Below are 22830 nucleotides of genomic sequence, written 5' to 3'. Positions count from 1 at the left end.
AACATAAGCCAGTCTCAGAATTCCTCAGAGGAATTAATATTTGCGTTCTAGTTCCTTACTTCCAAAGTTCTAGTGTCATTTGTAAAGCTTAAAAAAGTGGTCTTGGAAATACCAATGATGCCTCTTCGTACTCCAGAAGAGATCTTTTCTATAATCTTGTTGTCATCGTGTAAAGGTAGAGAACTCCAGGTCTCTATTTTGGTGAAACATCCTCTGAGAATCACTTCCTTCAAAGGTGATCTGGGAATTAAAGGGGGCAGGGAGAGACAGACAGAATATGTACTTTATCACGTTTCTTGAAGGCCCACTCAAGAGAAGGAAGCTGCATCTTTTGGATGTTCCCAGAGGTTTTTTTCCTCGTACCTTAGCAGTACTGTCAAATTCTCTTTGTGAAAATACTCAAAAGGTCAAGTTTGTTTGTAGCAGTGCATTTTTAAGCGGATTACATCATGTATTTCCATCTCTGTGAAATGAAGAACAAGACTTTAACTCCAAAAAGTAAGGCAAACTCCATTAGGGAGGAGACTCCTCTGCTTGTTCAAAGAGGATGCCATTCCAGGAGATGCATAAAGCATCATTTTTACAAGAACCACTTGTAGCTAACCTTTTTTCATAAGCATTGTGCATTTCATGTTATAGGTCATTTGCCAAGTACAGGAAGATGGTTTGCTCTTTGGCTGATGACATTTGAAGCTCCTCACAGTTACCATCCTGAGAAGGATACTGCTTGCCAGCCAGCTATAGTGAGAGCTATGCTGAAGGAGAAGGAAGGTTTACCTCTCAGCATTATTTCTGTGTTCCTCAAGATGTTAAAAAAGGATGATACATGTTTGTAACAGACAGATCCAGCTACTAGTATGTTTTAGTGTTGCATGCAGTGAAGCATATGGACATGTGTAGTAGGATATACACACTGACTGAAGCTTCTTGAAGAATGGCTAGAGGTTAAGTAACTTCCATGTGAAACTAATGTAAGAAGGACTGTCGGAGAATATTTTAGCATAATACTTATTTTGGAGGATTTCTGGAATAGCTGTGCTTACAGGTAAACATTGTAACCCCAAGGATTTCCTGTAACAGAGTTGTATTTGAACAGGGCCCTTTTTACAGCCTTTTAAACACATTCCAGCTTCCTATGCTTGTAAATATTTTAATATAATAGTGGCCTTATCTCAGTGAAGCAGGATCAACTAACAGAATTGTTGGCTGTACTACATCTAAGTAGTCTGCTAGAAATATAACTTCAGTAAGCATCAAAACAGTTTTGTCTACTTTGGGATTTTCCCACAGTGGGAACTTGACGTTTAACCTTTTGGCCACCCAGCATGAAAACGAAATTGTGCTACTTTTATCTACATGGGAGCATATTAAATAAGCCTGAAGTCAAATTTAAACGAAGGAAGTAAGAAACAGCATTGCTTTGAAAACCTTTTTATTTTAATAATTTGCACAGATTCGCATTGATGGAAGACAGATTACTTTGCAAGCAAAAAAATCAAAGAAACTCACTCACTTGAAATAAATTAGTTAAAGATTAAACTACGGTAACAGAATGTATTTTTGACTGCAAGCAAAAGGTACTTTTAGTAGTAATTGTTGGCTGCTTTAGCTAAAATAGTCTCACCTTTATCAGTTGGAAGAAGCAAGAGAACACTCATTTGACTTGGAACACAGCAAAGTTGTGTTTTTTTATGTGGTACTGTTGGAGTTTTTTACCTCATATGCGCACACACACAGCATGTATGTTTTTATGTATTTGTTTTCTAAAATATTTTGCGTTATTTGTATATATCCTCAGAATTTGGGAGGTGGAGTATTGTTCTGGGTTTTGGTAATGGATTCTTGCGGACTATTTCTGGAGATCTTTATGAACTTGTAGGCTAATTTTCAAGTGACAAATCCTGTGTCTGGCATTTAAGCTTGTCTGTATGAGAAATCTAGACCTTTTGCCACAGGATAAAACTTATGAATTACTGACAATGTAATATGAGGCTTAACATGGGGCAAAGAACATTTCTGTTTTTTAATAGAAAGGGTAATGATGTGATGTTTTGTCATCTGTACTTCACTTCCAGTGAACCTGAGCCATATCATTACCATTTATTAATACTTTCAGATAGTTTGGGTCTTAACTACTGCAAAATTTTAGTTATTTTAATGTTATTCTGTGAGCTCATGTCCTGTGGTAGGCCAGCTTACAGCAATGTAGAGTTACTGCATGGATTTCACTGAAAGGCTGTACAGGTTAATTCATGGTATACCTCCGAGATATGGTCTGCCTGAATTTGGTAAGAGAGCCAGAAAGACAAACATGAGACCAGAAATGGAGATTAGCCCATGCTTCCAGGAAGTTCAAGTAATATGTGGTGAGAGCACCAGGCTTTTAGGGCATTTTGACTTGACTCCATCAGTAGACACAGCATGTGAAAGATGAACCCAAAATGGGAGTGGGTTTTGAGCACTTGGTTGGTAGAAAGCCTAGATTTTCTTCACTCAAGTTTTTGCTGTGAATACTCTATGCACAAAAGAGAAAATACAGAGGGGTATCAATCTAAAATAGGTTCTGCAGGGAATGCTTTCGAGGTTGATTGGCTTAAAAACGTTGAGTGTCCATAACAAAGACCTTCATCCAAAGGGCTACTACTCTGTGAGACACGTGGTGGTGTTACTGTGACTTTAGATGACCCTCTCTAAATGCAGTACTTCTAGAAAATAGATTTTAAGAATTAAGTCCATGAAATTTATTAGTGAGAGAGCATTATAATTATATTTTCATTGGCATAATAAATTTGAAACTTTTGAGGCCTTTCACAAACAGCCTAAAATATCTGGAATACATTTGTAGCATAGATTTACAATGGAAGCACACGTTAATGAAAAGCGAAGCTCTCCATTCAGAGAAGTACCCTGCCAAATTACTATTTGGTCTTCAATTTAATTTTTACTTTCCTTGTTTTGATGAGATTATATTAAAATGGACTTTCTTATGGGAAATGTTTCCCTCTGTTCATTTGCATGGTGGTGGTTTGCATGAGTGCTGAATCCATTTGCTCCTGTACTATGAAATGTCTCCTCTGTGTGAGAGCTACGTATATGTATATACATTTCTGTGTTAGGGACTGGCAAGAAAATAGGCCAAGATAATTTTTTCTCCTCAGCTGATTTAAACAGAACTTAGAAGAGCCACACAATCTCTGTTCTTGGTTTTGCAGAAGGCAGATGGAAACCAAGACCATGAATAGCAGCACCCCAAAAAGGTGCTGTGACTCTGCAGTCCTTCTGCAAGGCTGTGGCACAGGGGGACAGGGAATGGTAGGTGAAATGTGGAGGAACGAGGTGCCAGAGTTTGAGGGAGGAAGGGCAGAAGGATGATAACTGTAAGCTGTTTCATTACAACTGCTAATGCTTAGATTCTTTTGAGACTAGAGAAAAGATAATATATTGTTCATGAGTGCTGCTGAGCTTCAGTCTTGCCTCTTTCTATTTACTTCATGAGTTGTGAAGTTGGAAGGATGGAAATTCTAGCCACCAGCTAGATTCTTGGTTTCAGCTGTGGTGCTTCCCTGCTCCCCCCCAGCCAAAAAAAAAAAAAAAAAAAAGAGTTCTAATAACAAAGTAGATTGGTGTACATGAGCAGGTAAACCAAGAGCTAACCAGCTATGCCTAAAATTAAGATAATACTGCTGTTGTGAGATTTGTGACATTCTGCTTGAAGGAAATGGCCATGTCCAGTTTTTAAAAGGCAGAGAACCATAACATGATACAAGATCATAGTAATTAGTAGGCAGGATTGCCAGAAGGATTAGTAAACAGAAGGATAAAAAAATCTCCCCTCTTTTGTTTGTCAGAGATGTACTTTTCATGAAAGTTTTTGAAGATTGTTGATAATTACAGAGAGATTTAGTCTGGATAAGCTCTTGAAACTTCAAATAGAAATTGGAATTTTATTGAATCCTGTTCTCTCCTTCACCAACAGTACCTTCCCTGAGGTATTCAACATCTACTTTCTGTGTCTTGTTCGTGTGTCCATTGGGTTTGATACTAATGGTGCTACAATAAGATTCCCTATCCTGGGCATAAGTATCAAATAAATAAATTGAGAACAATTGGTATCACTAAGATTCTCATACTTGCCTCACTGGATTATGATCTGCTAATGCTGGGAGAACAGGAGACATCTCATACTTGTGTGCTGAGATGAATTTCTTAAATTCTGGAGAGGTCATACTTTAGAATGGCTTGGCTTTTAATTAGCATATTGATTCATTCCCAATAATTACAGCCTTTATGCACTTAAAGACTTAAAGTTGCTCTGTGTTACATAGATTGATAAGCAGTAATAGAAGAAGGAAGGCTCTGAACAAGAAATTTGGACAAAATTTGTATTATTCCCAAATATGGTTTTATTTGTCAGTTTGCTAAAGTGTGTGCCTGGAGTTTTCTGCAGCCAAATGTTGATTTTGTATGGACATTTAGTATATGGACCAGTGATCTAGTACATGCTAAGCTCTGTATACATTTGTCTGAATTAATGTTGGATCAATAGCAGAAACAACTTGTTTTGATTCTTTCACGTAAACCCACAAAGTTCAAAATAAAGTGGTACTTTTATTCTGTGGAATAAAACTAAAGCCTGCAGTTTTGCCATCACTTTAACTTGAAGTAGGTGGACCTTGCTGCTGGAACAGGTGGTATTTTATTTCCGTAAGCTGTAAGTTCCTGTGGCCTATGTTTTGGAACAAATAACTGTTCTTGTGGGGTACATCCAAGCATTGATCTGGCTGAAAAATAACACCACCAAAACAAAAAGTTTTCAGTCAGACCAGTTCCCTTATCCAGTTTGATGTTTGGGAAAAATCAACATAAAGTGCAAGAGCAAGCACATGCAGGGTATTGAGCCTTTAGGGGAGTACCAGTCTTTTTGGTGGCAAGCTGTGTTCATATCAGGTTATGACTTTGAGCCAGAGCGTGAAATACTGGCGTGGTTATATAGTCAGAGGGAAACTGCAGATTGGCTAAAATGGAGCAGAAATATAAGTTTTGCAGACCTGACTACTGGCATGAGTTAAGTTTAAGCATGTCTTGAAAAGTCTGTGCTTGCAGGCAGTTATTTTATATTTAGAGTAGCATAGTCTACTTAACATAATGTTGAAATATGTGTCTGAGAACGTAGCAAATGCTTTTCTAAGTGTCTCAAGTAAAATATTAAGCACTAGTACCTGAGATAGTGTGAATTTCTTGAGAGAGCAAGAATCTGTACATGCTCTCTGTATACTAACAGTGATTAGAACTGAGATGGTATTTCTTGAGTGACACATTTTCTACAGAGTCTCCTGAGTATGTATGATTGGTTATGACTGATTACAATCGATTATATACTACATGTGTAATACAGCGTTGCAGCAGTTTTGTTTCTGAAAATTGACTTTGCAAAAATATTGCTTTATTCCTCATGCTTACAACCTGCATGTATTCAAAAGCATGTTTGTAATAGTGATAAAATAACATATGTATTAAAAATAAGAGAGATTATTAAACTTCAAGTACAGGGATAATCAGTTATGTTGTCACAAGCTCTACCAAAACAATTGAGTCATGTAAGTCCCACATGAAGGCATAGCTTGAATGCCACTGGACTCCTGAAGGATCAGTAAGACCATAATATTCAAACAGTGAGGTAGGACAGAAATATTTTGGCTTGCATGTGGGTATGTCAGAAGATAATTCAGCTTTTTTCTGTCATTCTGAGGTGAGTTTGTAGATCTGACAGTTAGATTTTATTTTTTCTCCCCGTGTTTAATTTGGTAATCATCTGAAAATGATAAAAAACACGAAGACCAGGTTTTAAACTGCTTCTCCGATAGAAGTGCAGAATATTTGTATGTAGAGCAGTCTACTGAAGATTAGATGATTCAATAAGCATTGCTATTACTCTTACTTTCCAGGACATTTTTTTTCCCATTGAAATGAAAAATTTTTACACACAATAGAAGCAATAATTTTAGAAATACTAGTGAAAGTCTAGAAAGAGAACTACGCAGTCAGTAGTCTTTTTTTCCTTCTAGAAGGCTGGTTAAAATGTCCTAGATAAAGTATTGAAGTACTAAGACTTCCATATATAAAATCAAGAAATTGCGAGTCTTCTGTTACATTGTGGTTATACATGTGATTTTTTTGTTGTTTTTGTTTTTCCAAATAGAAAGTGTTTGACCTCTTCTAGACATTCATTTTTGATGTGTCTGTTTTATAAACATAATTTAATCTCTTAGGTACAACTGAGGCCATGAATTCTGTTTCACTGCAGTAGTCTTACTAATGTTTTATTTTTTAAGGACATTGTTTGGAAAGCAGAAGGAAAGTGAGCCCAGATTTTTGAGTGCCCAGTATAAATGTGCCTTTTCTTCTGATTGGATTTTGGAAGACAAATTTCCATTTGAAGTTGAGGACTTCTCTCTTAGCAGACAGCAACTGCAGACATCTCCCAACTTCCCTTTGTGCTAAATGCCTCTCTGAAAAACAAAATGTATTTGGCTGTTTTCCGAGTTGTTAAAGCATAGACATTAGTTAAACCATGTCCTAGTTGTTGCCTTTCCTTAGTTTGACACCTGGAGGATTTTAGGGATACTGTATGAAATGACAAGAATAGTGAGGACAGTGGCAGCTTGGGATATTTCATTGATAAGATGCTGCGTTCCTATTGTAACATACTGGGAGAAGTTAGCTATATAATTGCTCTTCCTTTTATGAAACGGTTTGGGTTTGGTTGTTTAATCTCTGGAAAAAAAGTTCAAGATGCTTAAATTTTCAAGATACTGATTCCACAGAGGAGCTTGCCTCATTAGGGCTAAAAAAAAGTTTTCAGATAGCGATAGTGTATTGTCTGTTAAAAGGTTTGACAGAGTAACACAAAGATGTAATAATTTACAACACCTACAGTTTTGTACTGCTAAATTTACAGGTAAAGCAGCTGCGTGGTAAATATACCAGAAACTCCTGACATCTGTAAACTTTCATGAGGTATAAACTTGATGCCATATAGTACTTCTGTAACTCGAGGAATAATTATGTTCTCTTCTTCTGTTCCCCCAAGTATGATGGTTTTATTTGCATCAGATACTTGAAATAGCATATCCACGGAAGATTTATACTGGAGTATATTATGGAGGTGTCTTGCCTATTATTGTCAACAGCTGCGCTCTGCACTAAGAAGCAATATTTAAAAAGTGGTATTCCATTCTCTTCTGGAAATGTCAGACAGCTGAAATAATTTTAGCAGAGTTGTTTAAAGACTGACTGCTGAAGTTACATGGACTTCCCTTGAGTTAAAGTTGCCCCTTTTTCTGTGATTCAAAAGCCTAAGTTCTCTTTTTTCTTTTTTTTTTTCTTCTGAGCTTGGGTACTGTCAACAATTTCAGCGTGTAAAGATTTATTGCTAAAACTGTAGAAGACTGAAAACGATAGCAGTGAAATCTTGACTTGAATCTAGAGTTTCAGCTCTTACCATGCAAAAACATTTGGATGCATTTGACTTTGAATTATCACCTTTATGTTTATGGTTTTTTTATGGTGAATGGCAGTGGCAATTGTAAACCAAAACTTCTTTCATACATTAAAATTGTTTCCTTCTGTCTTTGAAGGTTACAGAAAGCAGATCAGACCTTGAAGATTTACACCTTTATGCAACTCCTCGGGAGCAACGGTTTCGTAGGTTTGCCAGTTTAGAATTTGAAGGACAGCTATATATGACTCCATATGACTTCATTCAGGCTGTCACAAATGATGAACCCAAATGTAAGCAGGAGTTTTATATTGATAAAATTGCTAGGGAAAATGCCAGTGGTGTATGCTATTTTTCCATTTGCTTTTGATGACTACTTCTATTTCTGATTGTGGTAAAAAGGTACTGCATCTTGCAGAATTTTATTTTTAATGTCATCTGAGTGCATACAATCAGTATCCTGATTGTTATCAGGTTGTAAATGTTTGTATACTAGTCATTAGTTAAACATTCTTGTCTTAGAGGTCACAGACAGCTCAGCAGGCATGAAAGACAAGAAGTTAATTTGTACCATTTGCGTTGACACAGTTACAATTACGGTTTCTTTCTGAGCAGGTGAGTGTTGCTGTAAAACTCTTGCCTCCTCTGTATAGTTCCAGTGTAAATAGGCAGGCAAGATATGAGTCCCTAAATAATTTAGGATAATGTTGTTTTCCAAGTTTTGCCATCTTAAATTGTCATCTGCTATCATGTTGGGTTTTTTTTTTTTGCCCCACAGAGATTTTATAACTGTATCACAGCTTTCTAAATAACATGCTTTGAGTAAGACTTTCAGTCCCCCAGGGGATCCACTTTCTACACTTAAAAGTTGCCAGAGTTAGCACTATGTGTTAATTAAATTAACGAAAAATAAACCATCTACTTTAGTTCACTTATTGTAAAATTTTTGCTTTAAGTATCAAAGAGCGACTAAATAGTAAGGTGATCCATTTCTGATCTAGTTTGATTTCCTGGCCCTCAGGCTTGCAGTGCATTGGTAGCAGCACACAACTTCTGGGGAAAGTGAATATCTTTGCTCAGGTGTGACATGTATAATAACTCACCTTATGTCTTTCTTCTTAAAGTCTACGCCACAAAGCTAGTATAGAGAACAGTCAAAAGTAGCTAAAACAGTCAGAGGAGAGCTTGAAGCTCTGTGCAGATGTTAGATTTTTTTTTTCCTTTGTTCTCGTAATAGTAATGAAACAAGAGGAAAGAATTCAGCCATGGCACATTAGTGATCAAAACTTCTGTAACTTTTGAATAAAGATATAATCTTAGTGTAACAGTGAAGACAGAAGATAGAGCTTAGGTGGTGAAAACTTGTGAAACTTTGAAACTCTTACCAGAAAACAAATCTTCATTCTCTTTTTTTGCTCTGCAGTTAAAAGAGGAGGCAGATTTCTTATCACAGAAGTTAATCAAATGCACATCAGCACTTTATACCTACTTCCTCTGCCCAGATCTCCAAGTCTTCCTTTTTTTTGTTATGGTGGAATTGGGTTTCACCATGTATGGTCATGAAGCATCTGGTGCCACATACTGGACATCAGTTAAACATTTTGTTTTAACTCCATTTTATGACAGTTTGACTGGTTTGACCACACCTTATGTATGGTTTGCTATTAAAATTTTTCCATGCTAATGAAATTTATGCTTCCTCCTGTCTCACAGCAAGTATTCAGATTTTAAAAAACAAACCAGACAAGACCAGACCAAAAAATGTTAAGCTCACAAGGACGTTCTGTTCATCTCATGCCAAAAGAGGAGATCTGGAGTTGAACAGTCAGATACCCTTCAGAGTTCAATGCAGCAAGCCTTCTTCATATGAAAATCCTTCCTGTGCATCCAGTCATCTCTGAGACTGAAAACAAAACTAACCTGGATATCCTTTAGTTTTGTAGACTAGTATGAGAGATTACATGATTGCAATAATTATTTTAAGGGATAATGTAAGAGGCTGTAACTAAGTAGAATTGGATGGCTTTGTTGTAGTGGAAGTCATATTGTCTAGGACATTTGGACAGAAGGCTGACAAGTAGGAGGTAACAGATGAAGTAGATGACCTGTGGGTATTATCACTTCCAGGTTTTGATCTCTGACTGTGTTAATTTCAACCTTTATACTGCAGCTTTGTACTGTTTTGTCTGTTTGGGCAAGTCTTAATTTTCTGTCTTGCTCTATGGAAGGCAGTAACTTCAAGGAAGGTATTTTTCTCAATGAAATATTACATTCTAAATTTAACATTTTTTATTTTTGGATCACTTTGTAAATAAGTTACAAGTTGTAAATAGGTGGGTCCATTCAGGCTGACATACTAGAGCAACTATATTTTGCAGAAAAAGAAAGAACGTATACCTGGGTTTTTAATGGATAAAGACTAGAAAGGTCTTGAGGTTCGTCAAAAAGCAAAAATGCCCTTTGAAGAGTAATAATAGTAGCTCTTTATATCTGCTTTGTAGAAAAGCTAATAACACTAGACCTGAATGAGATTTGTGATGGAGTGAATGCGTCTATTGTGATTGATTTACTTTGGAAATCTTGTAAACCCTACAAAAGTCAAGAGGGTGTTCACTTCCTTTTTTGATTAAACACTAACTAATATGGTAAGAGTATATTTTCTTTTATAAAATGTAACTTCTGACTCCAGGCAGTTATTATAAAAAATATTAAATAAATGCTGTAATTAGCTTGTTGCTTCTGCCTTTATGGTGGCAGGCTTTCATTTGGGAAAATACAATATTTTTAACAGTCATGCATGATATATTTCTATCATCTGAATATATGCTTATTTATTTAGAAAGCCAATTAAGAGAAGTTCAGCTTCCCTTTAGCCCTAACTACAGTAATTTTAGCCTAATACTGAGCTGTACAGAGTATGTATGTACACATAAATCTTCACTTGCTTGTCTAGAAAGAAAAATCTATCTGATTGGAAATTTAGAAATATTTATTCCCCAAGATTTTTATGGTAGGCATAAACTTATATCAGTTTGTATGGCAAATGAGGTTTTTTGTTGGGTTTTATTTAGCATTTTGAGACAAGCCTTATTTGACATTAAAAAATTAAACTGAAAAGTATATGAAAATCTGTTAGCTCATGTCATGATGTTGCTTGATATAACTCCACCATAGTTGGAGGGGTACTTGTGGACAGTCTTGGTGCTAACCTCTACCAAGATGTAAAACTAAAATTTCAGTGAGTTTCTAACCATAAACTAATGAAACACCATAGTGAGTAGCTTCTGTATCATGATAATTATTTTACAGAGCATGGAGTTCATAAAGAGGAAGGAATTTCTAATACCACGGTGTTTTGCTCTATAAAAATGAGCCTTTACCAACCAAAAAGTTATGAATTTCACTACATATTCTCCTACCATTTGTACCTTTGTGAATTCTGATATTCAGAGTGCTTTATCTCTATATTGAATCTGCGCAATTGGTTGTCTTGAGAGGGTGGTGAGGAACCTCAAGGTTTGAATTCTTGGATGGTTGTGGTCAACTATTGTCAAATGCAGATATCTTTTTCTGCTCTTGGAGTCTTTCATCTAAGGAATAAGGAAGAAAGCATCTGCTCAGTCTTACTATCAATTTTAAGTGTTAACAAGCAGTTCCAGTTCTGAACAAGAGGCCCTCTTCAGCTCCTCTGTTAAAACTGCTTAGAAAAAATTGACTCTGACAGGCTGTAAGAGGGACCATGAATTTGAGTAATTAGGAATGGCTGAAGGGAGTCTTAGCACCTGGTATAGTTTTGATAATTTTTTTCTGTGTTTGGTTTAAAATGTGTGACTAGGCCCTGAACCAAGGGCCAGAATCTAGGTCTCCCTACAATCGTCACTGTAATACTACTGCTACTAAATAATTATTTCAGAATATTGATACCACTGGTTAACATGAATGCCCTCTATTTCCTGTTTAGTGCTTTAGTGGTGTGTTTTGGAGGTAGGAAGTCTTTTCTTTCGCTGAAGCAGAGTTGGATTAAAAACTATACATCTGAATTGATTCTTTAAAGTTAGGAGTTTAGGTATGTATTAAGCTAATTTTTTTTAACAACAAAGATAATTTTTTGAACCAGGTTGAAGATTAGCCTCATGAAATAGGGAAAATATCTTTTATTTGCCTAGAAAACACAGAGTATAGGTGGAGTCTAATTTTTATGACACCACAATGGCATTCATAACTTCTGTCTTTTGTTGCAGGTGCTAAAAAGTGGCGATCTCTTTCAAAGCAGGTGGGCAATAATTCCTGTGCTGTCTTATAACCATAGATTTTGATACAGTTACTTTCTTTCATGATGTAAACTTAAAGTCACAGGAGAAAGGAGTTCTAAAATTTATTTTTCTTTTTTAAAGAGAGAGACTTTGATTTCTTCGTTTTTTGTCACTTCAGACTCAGCTGAATCCAGAATCTCAAAGATACTTGAGCAGCTGTGCTTGTTATGTTGGATTTGCTGACTTTCTCAAGCCTCTGTCAGTTCCTTCCTCAGTCCTTCTCTGACTGAGTTTTAGTGTCTAAGTGTAACAGGTGTATCCAAAGCTGCCTGAAATAGTCATGCCACTCTCTACCTTTTGTGATGTTTAAGTGCCTCTTACTTTTTTTTCTTTTACATTTGTGCAACTCTAAAAAGACCCTGTCTGTATCCTTGTATTTTAAGGAAAGTACATTCATATTCATGGGTGAAGTTTGCCTTAGTTCAGGGGTAGTGTTTTAAAAGAACATTTGCTTGGAGCTTGTATGAAAACCTTACTGAAATCCAGAGGGACTTATCCTTGGCTTCAGTGAATATGGGCAGTGGTGAGTAATTTCAGCAACAAATATGTTACATGTCTCTGTCCAACTCTGCAAACACTTAGTATTCATTCAGATGAGCAATTCTTGGAATAATCATGTATGCAAAATTTATATATTTGCTTGCGCACTTCCAAAGTAATTTTGGTAAACTGAAGTTAACTAGTAGATTTTCATGCAGTTCCTTGTCTTTTTTATTGATTTCCTAGCATTTACTCATCATCTCTTAACTACTTCGTTAAATATTTAATTACATACTTTTATCTTTTTAAAATCTTATTTTTTAGGAACTGAATCAGATCCTTATGGAGACACCACCGGTCTGGAAAGGATCATCTAAACTTTTCCGTAATCTTAATGAGAAAGGTGGGGGATAAGAATTTGTTTTCCTGAACCAAATTATCACTTGTGTTAAGTTATTGTGGCTAAAGTGATGTTGTACTTTAATTTGAGTCATATCTTCAAAAAGATAAAAAGTGTTTGTTGCTTTCTACATTTTACAGTGTTGAAAAGTTCCCCTTAGCCTCTACATTGTTTTGATCCTGCTATCTTACAGCTAGCCTCTTTAAGTGAATTGGTATCTTAAGCGTTTGTTAAACTCATGGCTGAATGTTTCACGTTCAGTTTGTTGTAATGAACATGATATCTCTTTATGATCTTAGTAGTTCAATGATTTGATTATTTTTAAAGGCAGTAATGGTATCTTATATCACTGGACAAGCATTTTCTTCAGAGCAGAGAGGCAGTTTTAGAAATACTATATATACCTTTAAATTCTGCAGATGAGGGCGTGGATAGCTTTTAAAACTGACACTATTGGTAAAGGAAGAGCCATGAGCCATGCTCCTGGTCTCCCCTTCCCCCCCCTTTTTTAATAAGTTGTATCACTTCAAAAACAAAAAAAGAAAAAAATCAACAACAACAAAAAAACCTCTTATGGCTGTATACAGGCATTTAAAAGTTATTTATGATAAATAATCCACATATTCCTTTGATTAAATTCAGAATGGGAAAGGTCTGGTGGAGCATTTTAAATATTTTTAAAAGAAGCTACAAGCACTTCTATAAAATAACGACACTTTGAATGCTTAAAATACACATACCAACAACAAAAATCTAATCAAATGTATGCATGTAATTGATTAAATCAAATCCAATTCAGATTTATTAAAGGCATAAGTACACACCTATTCTCAGAGGACGGTCCTGGGCTGGAATATCTAGTGCATGGAGGTGCTCGCTTTTTTCCCCTGAGTCTGCAGCCAGAACTCTGGAGAGGCAGGAACTGGCACATCTTTGCCATTTTGTATTTCCTTGTATTTCCATGCCCTAGGCTGCTTTCTATTTAGTCAGAACAGCTGACTTTTGAAATATTAATTACATAAAAATTCAGCTTCAGAATCTGTTAAATGAATACAGTATCAGTTTTTTTAAAAAAAAACATACCTGTATGTTGCTTACTAAATCTGTAATAAAATGTCTGTAACATGCGCAGTCTTGATGCAACAATATCTTACTCCAGGTTTCTGCCAGTGAAATTCTACAGAAGTTGATGGAATTAAGAGGACTCAAAACTGGCATAATAAGCTGGTAAAATTAGTAATAAACTTTAGCACTTACATAGCTTTTCAGTGTGTCTTACAAAAAAGGGGATCAGTTATCCCATTTCATAGATCATAAAAGATGATGGATCTTATGACTGATAAGGTCATTCAGTAAGCTAGTGACAGGAATGGGAACAGAATTCAGGTCTCTTTCATTCTAATTTAGTGCTTATTTAGTACATGACATGAAAACTCCAAGATTAATTTACTCATTTTCTTTAAAACATGCACATTTTAATATGAAGCAAGTAGCAAAAGCCTATGTCTGTTTATTTTGCCATACATTCATTTAAACCAGATGAGCTACCTAGATTTGTACTGGTTGTCCTTAAGTTTTATTTTTATGTTTTACCCTTGAGCAACCTCCTTCTCTTCTTTCCGATCTTAGTGTAAGCTTTTCTCTTCAGTCCTCATTTCAGAGCCTCTCTCCTATAGCACTCAGAGCAATCAACCAGAACTATCTGTCTACAGCTACGATATACCAGTACAAACAAAAGGAGAGAATGCTTTCAAGGCCTTTTATATCGCTCTCTTCATACCTGAGATGGACTACTTGACAATTGCTCTTTCTTCCTCCGTTTTACAACAAAGAAGGTGTCATTAAACAAACAAAAATACATATTTACATTTATTGACTGGCTATTAAAGAATGTTTTACATCACTGAATGAGAACCTTTGAGGTATCTGATTTCTCGATAGCTGCTTGTCCAAACAGATTCAAGCAGGCCTTTGAAAACTAATTTCTGCAAGCTGCTGTATAAAAGCAAGAAGATAAAGTGTAGAGCATACCTTACTTAAATGCTCACATTTAATCTTTGCTAATCTCCAGTGTTGAGCTATGTGTAAATTGAGGAAAAGAGTAGATGGTATTAAAAATAGTTAGTAGCCTTCCTAACAAGATCTACTAGCAGTGGTAGAATTTTGGTTCTGAAGACTGAAATTTAATATCGTTTCTTTGGGGTTTTTTTGTTGTTTTTCACATGAATGGAATGGAAGTTGCGAGGGTAGCATTGCAGCTGGTAAAGATTGAGGGTTTTAGTGATACTTTCTAGGATTTGATTTGGTTCCAAAGATAGTTTAGTTAACTGTCTGTCTTTTGTATTGTCTTTATATTCCAGTCTCTCTGATATCTGTGGAGATCTCTGTGGTTGGTTATTTTTTCTTTTATGTTTGAGGATAGTAGACATGATTCTCTTGCTTCTCTTTCAATACAGTTGGCTTTTAGGGATGAGTATTGTATGATCAACGGTTTGGGGAGGCATTTGGACAGATCCAAGAGAAATATAGTTGAGATGTTCATATCTCATTCAAGAGAACAGAAATTATTGAGTGTTACTTCAGGACAGAATTAATATAGAACTTTGTGCTGTAAATATTAGTAGAATATGCCAAATTTCTTATTTTGGCAGTGTTGGAAGTGCTCACGTTAAATGTGTTCAAATAATTGTAAAGTCCATATGAATGATACAGATTTTGAGTTATAATTTTACAAGTTTTTCAGTTTAAAAATGTCAGATGATTTTATATAGTTTGTCACATATTCAGTTAAGTCAGATTTTAAAAGATACTTAGACATCCAAAGATGTGGCTCTTTATCTAAAAACTTTTGCACCTGACTTGGACTGAAATCAAGGAGACAGCTAGCAACTCTTGAAAATCCCAGCTGATAGACATCTTTACTCTCAGGCATCTAAATACTTTTTTATTTTACTCTTTTGAAATAGTCTAATATCGTGGACTGACTTAACACTTCTGGTTTTGGAGAACAGATGAAATCAATTGGTTAGAAATCAAGAACCAGTTTTGCTAGTTTAACCTCGAAGATCATTAGAACTAAGCATACTTGGGAGAGCTGCAAGTCATTGTTTTCAGTTCTTAGTCAACTGTAAGATGCTTCTCTTCATTGGTGCTATGGGCATTCTGCAAGGTTTTCTCTTTACCCAAGAGCTAGAAAAGCAGAACAGCAGCTTATGGTACCAGACATACTGTTTGGATACTGACTTCAGCTTGAATTCAGGTTTTGTCCTAATTACTTCTGAAAAGAAAAGAAGTGCCATTCCACATTGTGATTGCCTTTTGACATCTAACAAAAGATCAAAAGCTTAGAATGTATTCCTTACAGATCATCTGAATGTAGAACAGATAGTATGAACGTCTCTAACAAGCTTTAAAATATTTAACAAAATTTACACAGTCATTAAGTGTTTTAATACAAATTTCAGGTGATGAATATGAAAATGTGCATATAAAGACAACTCAAAAGCTCAAATCTGTGCTTTCACAAGTAACACGAGGCTAAGTTTTCAATTAATATAGGACATGCACTTACAAAGCATGTATTAAAGTCAAGAACTGTATTCAAACGGTATGTATCAGGAGGGAGCACTATTAATGTTCTCAGAGTAAATGTTGTCATACTGTTAGAGTGTATTGTCATGAATTATTGGTGGGGTTTTCAGAAAGAAAATTGAATAAATAATTTATCCACTGACTGTAGTTGTTTATTTGCCATATTTTATGTATTCCTCCCCTAAAATACTCACAGAAAAAACCCCACAAACCCAAACAGAAAACCCCATAGATCAATATTTTGGACAAATAACTCATTGACATGGAATACAGTCAAATGCACAGACATATGAATATGCATGTGTACAAAAACTCTTCTTGCATATAGATCTAATATTTTCAAGTTTAGGATGTGAAGACAAGGTGAAACTAATATGGCATAACTTTTTTTTTTCTCTTCAGGTGTGATATCTTACACAGAATATTTATTCCTCTTATGTATTTTAACAAGTAAGTACTTTTAGAGGAAAAAAAAACCCAAAACTTGCATACAAATTTCTAAGCTCTGAAGGTATTGCTGTACATTACAATATTCCTTTTTTCTTTTTTTTTTTCCTCCTCTCCCCCATATTCCAATATGGGGGGAAAATGTATCGTGCATCTGTATGTCCACCTGAACCTCTCCTGTCCTACTGGAATCTTGCGCTGTTTTATTTAAGTGCTTTATTATCTAGAACAGCTTTGACTCTTGAGAAAGTTGAACCATATACTTCAGCTAAACCCCAGTTAAAAGCTTAAATTTATTTTCTTCTTTGAAAGTCCTACAAAATTTCTAGCTGAATTTACTGAAGTTCTTAAAGGACATTGAATATAGGGAGAAGAGAAAGATACACATTATTACTGGTTTGTTTCATCTATTAGTGCGTAATGGGTTACATCAATGAGACGGTGATAGAATATAAAATCTGTTGAACTAAAGTAAATGTTTATTTATGTTAGAAAACACTAAGAAAATGGAATACTTATTCTTCTGCCACCCATAAAAACAAAGTAGAAGAACTTATAGCTGGAGTAAACTAAGCCTGATACAGACTTTGTTTTGATATTTTAAGAGGTGTTTTTTGGGAAGGAGCAACACGTTTTGTCTTTCCTTGTATGTAATTAATCCAATAGAAATTTTTTAGGTTTTTCTTCAGACATGATTAGGATTCTTATTGTGAATCAGAGCAGGAACTTGACCCTGAACCCTTAAAGTTCCAAACCGCTGGATCGATGGATGTTCTTCCGTAATTTCTTTGTTCTCTGAACTAAGTTTTGGCCATAATTCATCCATATCGCAAATCATTGACTATCACCAAAATGTGGCCTAAAGGCTTCGCTTACAGTTACCTTCAAAGTCCCCACATTTCAGAAATAATTTAAAATTCTAACATAATCTCAGATTTCAATCACTCTAAGGATGTAGACCAGAAAATCCTGGGTCTTTTTCAACACATCATTTGTTTTCAACAGAAGTTGCGTCCTGTACCTTTTTTGCAAAGCTTTTTACAGTGTCTTCTAGAACACTGTGTTTTCACAGAAAATTTATTTTCTTCAGATTTTTGTTTTGTAACATAAAATGGACTCTGGTTATGAACTAACACTCTTAACTACCCGACCAGCCATTACTGTGAGATATTTTGGTCAGATATCTCATGTTCCTTTTCTACTGTCTATTTCGCCTAATCTATGAATGTGTGAGCATGCCTTCTGTTTTCATAACATGAATAATATTGTTTTACAGATGTTATGATTTGGATTTATTGTGTACACAAATATACTAATTTAAAGTAGTTGAGGTTATGGCTGTTATAAATGGATGCCAAATAATTTCTTAGAGTTTTATATTTGCTTTCTTTCCAGGCAAATAAAATAATTGAATGGGTTTTTTTTGGCAGAGCCACATGCCGGTTTTAGAATCGCTTTCAACATGTTTGATACTGATGGCAATGAGATGGTGGACAAAAAGGAATTCTTAGTGGTATGTATATTTTCAGTCTTCGAATATTTTGATGTAGTCTTGAAATTCATTTCTTTGGTCTGGATTGAGACTCATGAAGATGTCAATAATCATGAGAACATGAGCTATTCTTCATTGATTATAGTTGTTTATTTGCCTTAGTTAATGTAAATTGTAAATAGCATCTCCTTATTACAGTGCATGGGAGTGTTTTATATAATGATTTTTGAACCTTAATTCCAGTTTTTATTCTGGATCTTTTTAATTGCTACTATGTTCACAGATAATTAGGCTATTAAAGTAACACTGCTGTATCAATGGTCAACAGAACTGTTTAATTGCCATGTTGATGGAGTGACTTGAGAAAGAATCTTTTCCTGTGTGACCATTTTGTCATTCGTTCTGCTTATACTCCCAGGCGACCTAAAAATATTGACTGACATACTGTGACACTCATCTGTTTTGGACAAGGTTTGGAATGAAATCAAATGTACTGTACATATATCTAGTCCAGCCCATGAAATCCATATGCTGAAGCAATTTGCTAAGCTCAGGTTCAGTGATTTCTTTTTAAGAATATTCCTGATAGCAAAACTGACTTTGTGCTGAGTAATTTTCATGTCCTTTGGAACAGATGTCAGGGCATCTAGAACTTGGCAGTAGTTTTGTTGCATCAAAGGTTTTGTTACATTACAAATCTGAATTAGTGTGTTTTACAAACTAGAGCTTTATTCAGTTTATTGCTTGAAAAAAACAGTTCTGTAAATTCTTCCTATAAATTATTTAAGCAGAGAGTTTAGTTTACTCCTGGTTAGAAATGTAAACAGTTCTAAAAGGCCCTGACTTTGAAAGAAAAATTAGTTTATTTCACATCATTGAGATTTTTGCATTAAGAAGAATTTGGCAATTGGGAGAAAATCTTCAATGAAATCTTAAACCATTATATTTTGATTTTGATTATGATAAATCTGATAAATGCCACTTAAAATTCGAATACTCCATAAGTTTTCAGGTGATAGGATCTGCTAAGTCCATGAGAACGATGCTCGCACTGAGAAGTTGTTTTGGTTTAACCCCAGCTGGCAACCAAGCCTCACACAGCCACTTGCTCACCATCTGCCCCAGTGGGATGGGGGGAAGAATGGGAAGAGTAAAAGTGAGAAAACTTGTGGGTTAGGATAAGAACAGTTTAATAATTGAAATAAAATATAAATAATAATAAACCGTAATGAAAAGGAAAACAACAAAAAAGAGAGAAAGGAACAAAACCCAGGATAAACAGGTGATGCAGCCACTCGCCACCTGCTGACTGCCACCCAGCCAGTCCCCAAGCACTGATCACTGCCCCTGGTTAACTCCCCCTAGTTTATATACTGAGCAAGACATCATATGGTATGGAATATCCCTTTGGCCAGTTTGGGTCAGCTGTCCTGGCTATACTCCCTCCCAGCTTCTTGTGCACCTCCTTTCTGGCAGAGTATGGGAAGCTGAAAAGCCCTTGACTTATTATAAGCAGTGCTTCACATTACTTTGATGGTAAATCCAAAACACAGCACTATAACAACTGTGTTATAGCTGTTATATATATATATAGCTGTTACATATATATAACAGGAGGAAAATTAATTCTGTCCCAGCCAGAACCAGGACAGTATCCACCCCTTATTCTATACCATCTACATCATGCCTGAATCCCACAGTTTCCAATACATCCCAATTAACCACCACTGCTTTTCCTGTCTTTTGGTACGTATGTACACACAGATATTATTCTCTTAGTCTATGAGCCATCCCTCTAAAATGTCTGTTGAGTTCCTTTAGACAATGACTTTGGGCTCCATCAGTCATAACAGTCACTCAGGTTAGGGGAGATGGTGTGTGGTGTTGGATTGTTGCATGCTGAAGCCAATTGTGGTTCCATCACTGCTGCACTTTGCTCAGTTTCATTAAAGTTCATTCTTCATTAGTCTAGGTGATTCTTACTGTGATACAGTTGATTTGGCATATAGCAACCATAAAATTGATGACATATAGTTTTATATAGCAATTAACATCATACAGTTCAAAACATTGGCTATTCTCACCTAAAATCAAATTCCCTTGATGTACACATTGGACTTCCCCATCCTTCCATATCACCTACCAAGTACACCCAGGTCCTTGAGCAAAAGCAATCTCAGGAATGGGTTTGCCTTTGCCTGAGACAGGAGTGTCTTCCCCAGCAGATTTATGTGAACTGCAGGGACTATTCCCTTCTACAACATACAAGAGTTTTGACTGGGCAGGGCCAACTCAATGGGCAGATCCCCTAGTGTTGACTAACCAGGTGGCTTTTGCGAAATGTGTATTGCAGTGTTTAAATGTCCCACCCCATATTGCTCTCAGCGGAGTCTTTAACAGTCCATTGTATAGTTTGATTTTCCTAAAGGCTGGTGCATCATAGGGGATGTGTTATACACACTCAGTGCCATGCTCTTTGGCCCAGGTATCTATGAGATTGTTTCAGAAATGAGTCCTGTTTTCTGACTCAGTTCTGGGGTGCCGTGTCACTATAGGGCTTGCTTTTCCAGGCCCAGGATAGTGTTCTGGGCGGTTGCATGGGGCACGGGATGTGCTTCCAGCCATCCAGTCGTTGCTTCCACCATTGTAAGCACATGGCGTTTGCCTTGGCAGGTTTGTGGGAGTGTGATGTAGTCAATTTGCCAGGTCTCCCAATATTTATATTTCAGCCATTGTCCTCCATACCAGAGAGGCTTTAACCACGGCTTGCTTGATTGCAGCGCATGTTTCGCATTCATGGATAACGTGTGCAATAGTGTTCATGGTCAAGTCCACGCCTCGATCATGAGCCCACTGTATGTTGCATCTCTTCCTTGATGCCCTGAGGTGTCATGGACCGACCAAGTTATAAATAATTAACCCTTATGTTGCCAGTCCAGATCCACCTCAGCCACTTAAGTCTTAGCAGCCTGATCCACCTGCTGGTTGTTTTGATGTTCTTCAGTGGTCCAACTCTTGGGTATGTGAGTGATGTACTTTTACAACCAGGTTCTCTACCCGGGCAGCAATATCTTGCCACAGTGCGGCAGCCCAGATGGGTTTGCCCCTGTGCTGCCAGTTGCTTTGCTTCCATTGCTGTAGCCACCCCCACAGGGCATTTGCCGCCATCCATGAGTCAGTATAAAGATAGAGCACTGACCACTTTTCTTATTCAGCAATGTCTAAGGCCAGCTGGATGGCCTTTACTACTCTGCAAACAGACTTGATTCACCTTTTCCTTCAGCAGTTTCTGCAACTTGTCATATAGCACTCCATTCAGCAGCCTTCCATCTCCGGTGCTTTCCCACAAGACCTCAGGACCCATTAGTGAACAGGGCATATTGGTTCTAATTTTCCGGTAATGTATAATATAGTCAGGCCTCTTCAGCATGTGTCACTTCCTCCTCTGGCAATATTCTGAAATCTTTGCCAGTCTGTAATCACTCCAAGATTCCTGGGTGACTGGGATTTTGTATTCGGGCCCGTTGGGTGATCAGTGCAACCCACTTACTCCATGTAGCATCAGTTGCATGGTGTGTAGAAGGGACCCTCGCTTTAAACATCCAGCCCAGCACTGGCAGTCAGGGTGCCAGGAGGAGCTGTGCTTCAGTACCAGCCACTTCTGAAGCAGCTCAAACCCCTTCATATGCTGCCAGTATTTCTTTTTCAGTTGGAGTATAACAGCCCTTGGACCCTCTGTATCTCCAACTCCAAAACCCTAGGGGTCAACCTTGGGTCTGCCCCAGTACTTTCTGCCAGAGGCTCCAGGTAGGGCCATTCTCCCTGGCTGTGGTGTAGAGCACATTTTTTACATCTTGTCTTGCCCAGACTGGCCCAAGAGCTACTGCATGAACTATTACCTGTTTAATTTGTTCAAAGGCTTGTAATTGCTCAGGACCCCATTTGAAATCATTCTTCTTTCAGGTCACTTGATAGAGAGGGCTTACGATCAGACTGCGTTTTGGAATATGCATTCTCCAAAAACCCACAACGCCCAAGAAAGCTTGTGTTTCCTTTTTGCTAGTTGGTGGAGACGTGGCTGCTATTTTGTTGATCACATCCACTGGGATCTGACGACATCCATCTTGCCATTTCATTCCTAAACTGGATGTCCCTTGACCTTATTTTGTTTTATGGCAAATCAGCCTTCAGAGGGATTTGGAGTATTTTCAACCCTTTCTGAAAAATGTCTTCTGCTGTGTTGCCCCACACAATGATGTCATCAATGACTGCAGGTGTTCCAGAGCTCAACCCTGTTCCAGTACAGTCTGGATCAGTCCACGGCAAATGGTAGGACTGTGTTTCCACCCCTGGGGCAGTCAATTCCAGATGTACTGGATGCCCCTCCAAGTGATAGGAAGCTGTGGCCTGCACTCTGCTGCCAGAGGGATGGAGAAAAATGCATTAGCGATACCAGTTGTGGCACACCACTTGGCTGCCTTTGACTCCAGTTCGTATTGAAGCTCTAGCATGTACGGCACAGCAGTTTTCAGCAGCAGCATGACTTTGTTCAGGCCATGATAATTAGCCTCCATTCTCCATTAGATTTCTGCACTGGCCATATGGGACT

General features: G+C 36.9%; 1 protein-coding gene across 6 annotated transcripts in view; it reads left to right on the top strand.

Annotated features, from left to right (window-relative positions):
- The window catches only part of MICU3 (mitochondrial calcium uptake family member 3), a 66601-nt gene that overhangs the window by 5475 nt on the left and 38296 nt on the right, over positions 1-22830 (top strand). For all 6 annotated transcript variants that reach the window (XM_075091403.1, XM_075091404.1, XM_075091406.1 and 3 more), the window contains exons 2-6: positions 7638-7791; positions 11740-11771; positions 12616-12694; positions 16685-16732; positions 18160-18242. In XM_075091403.1, coding sequence (XP_074947504.1) covers positions 7638-7791; positions 11740-11771; positions 12616-12694; positions 16685-16732; positions 18160-18242 — 396 coding nt within the window. The remainder of the gene's footprint in view (positions 1-7637; positions 7792-11739; positions 11772-12615; positions 12695-16684; positions 16733-18159; positions 18243-22830) is intronic.

Source organism: Phalacrocorax aristotelis, chromosome 4 (genome assembly GCF_949628215.1).
Source record: "Phalacrocorax aristotelis chromosome 4, bGulAri2.1, whole genome shotgun sequence".
In the NCBI taxonomy this organism is placed as follows: domain Eukaryota; kingdom Metazoa; phylum Chordata; class Aves; order Suliformes; family Phalacrocoracidae; genus Phalacrocorax; species Phalacrocorax aristotelis.
The sequence above is the reverse complement of the archived record's forward strand: the minus strand, read 5'-3'. Positions and strand labels throughout refer to the sequence as shown.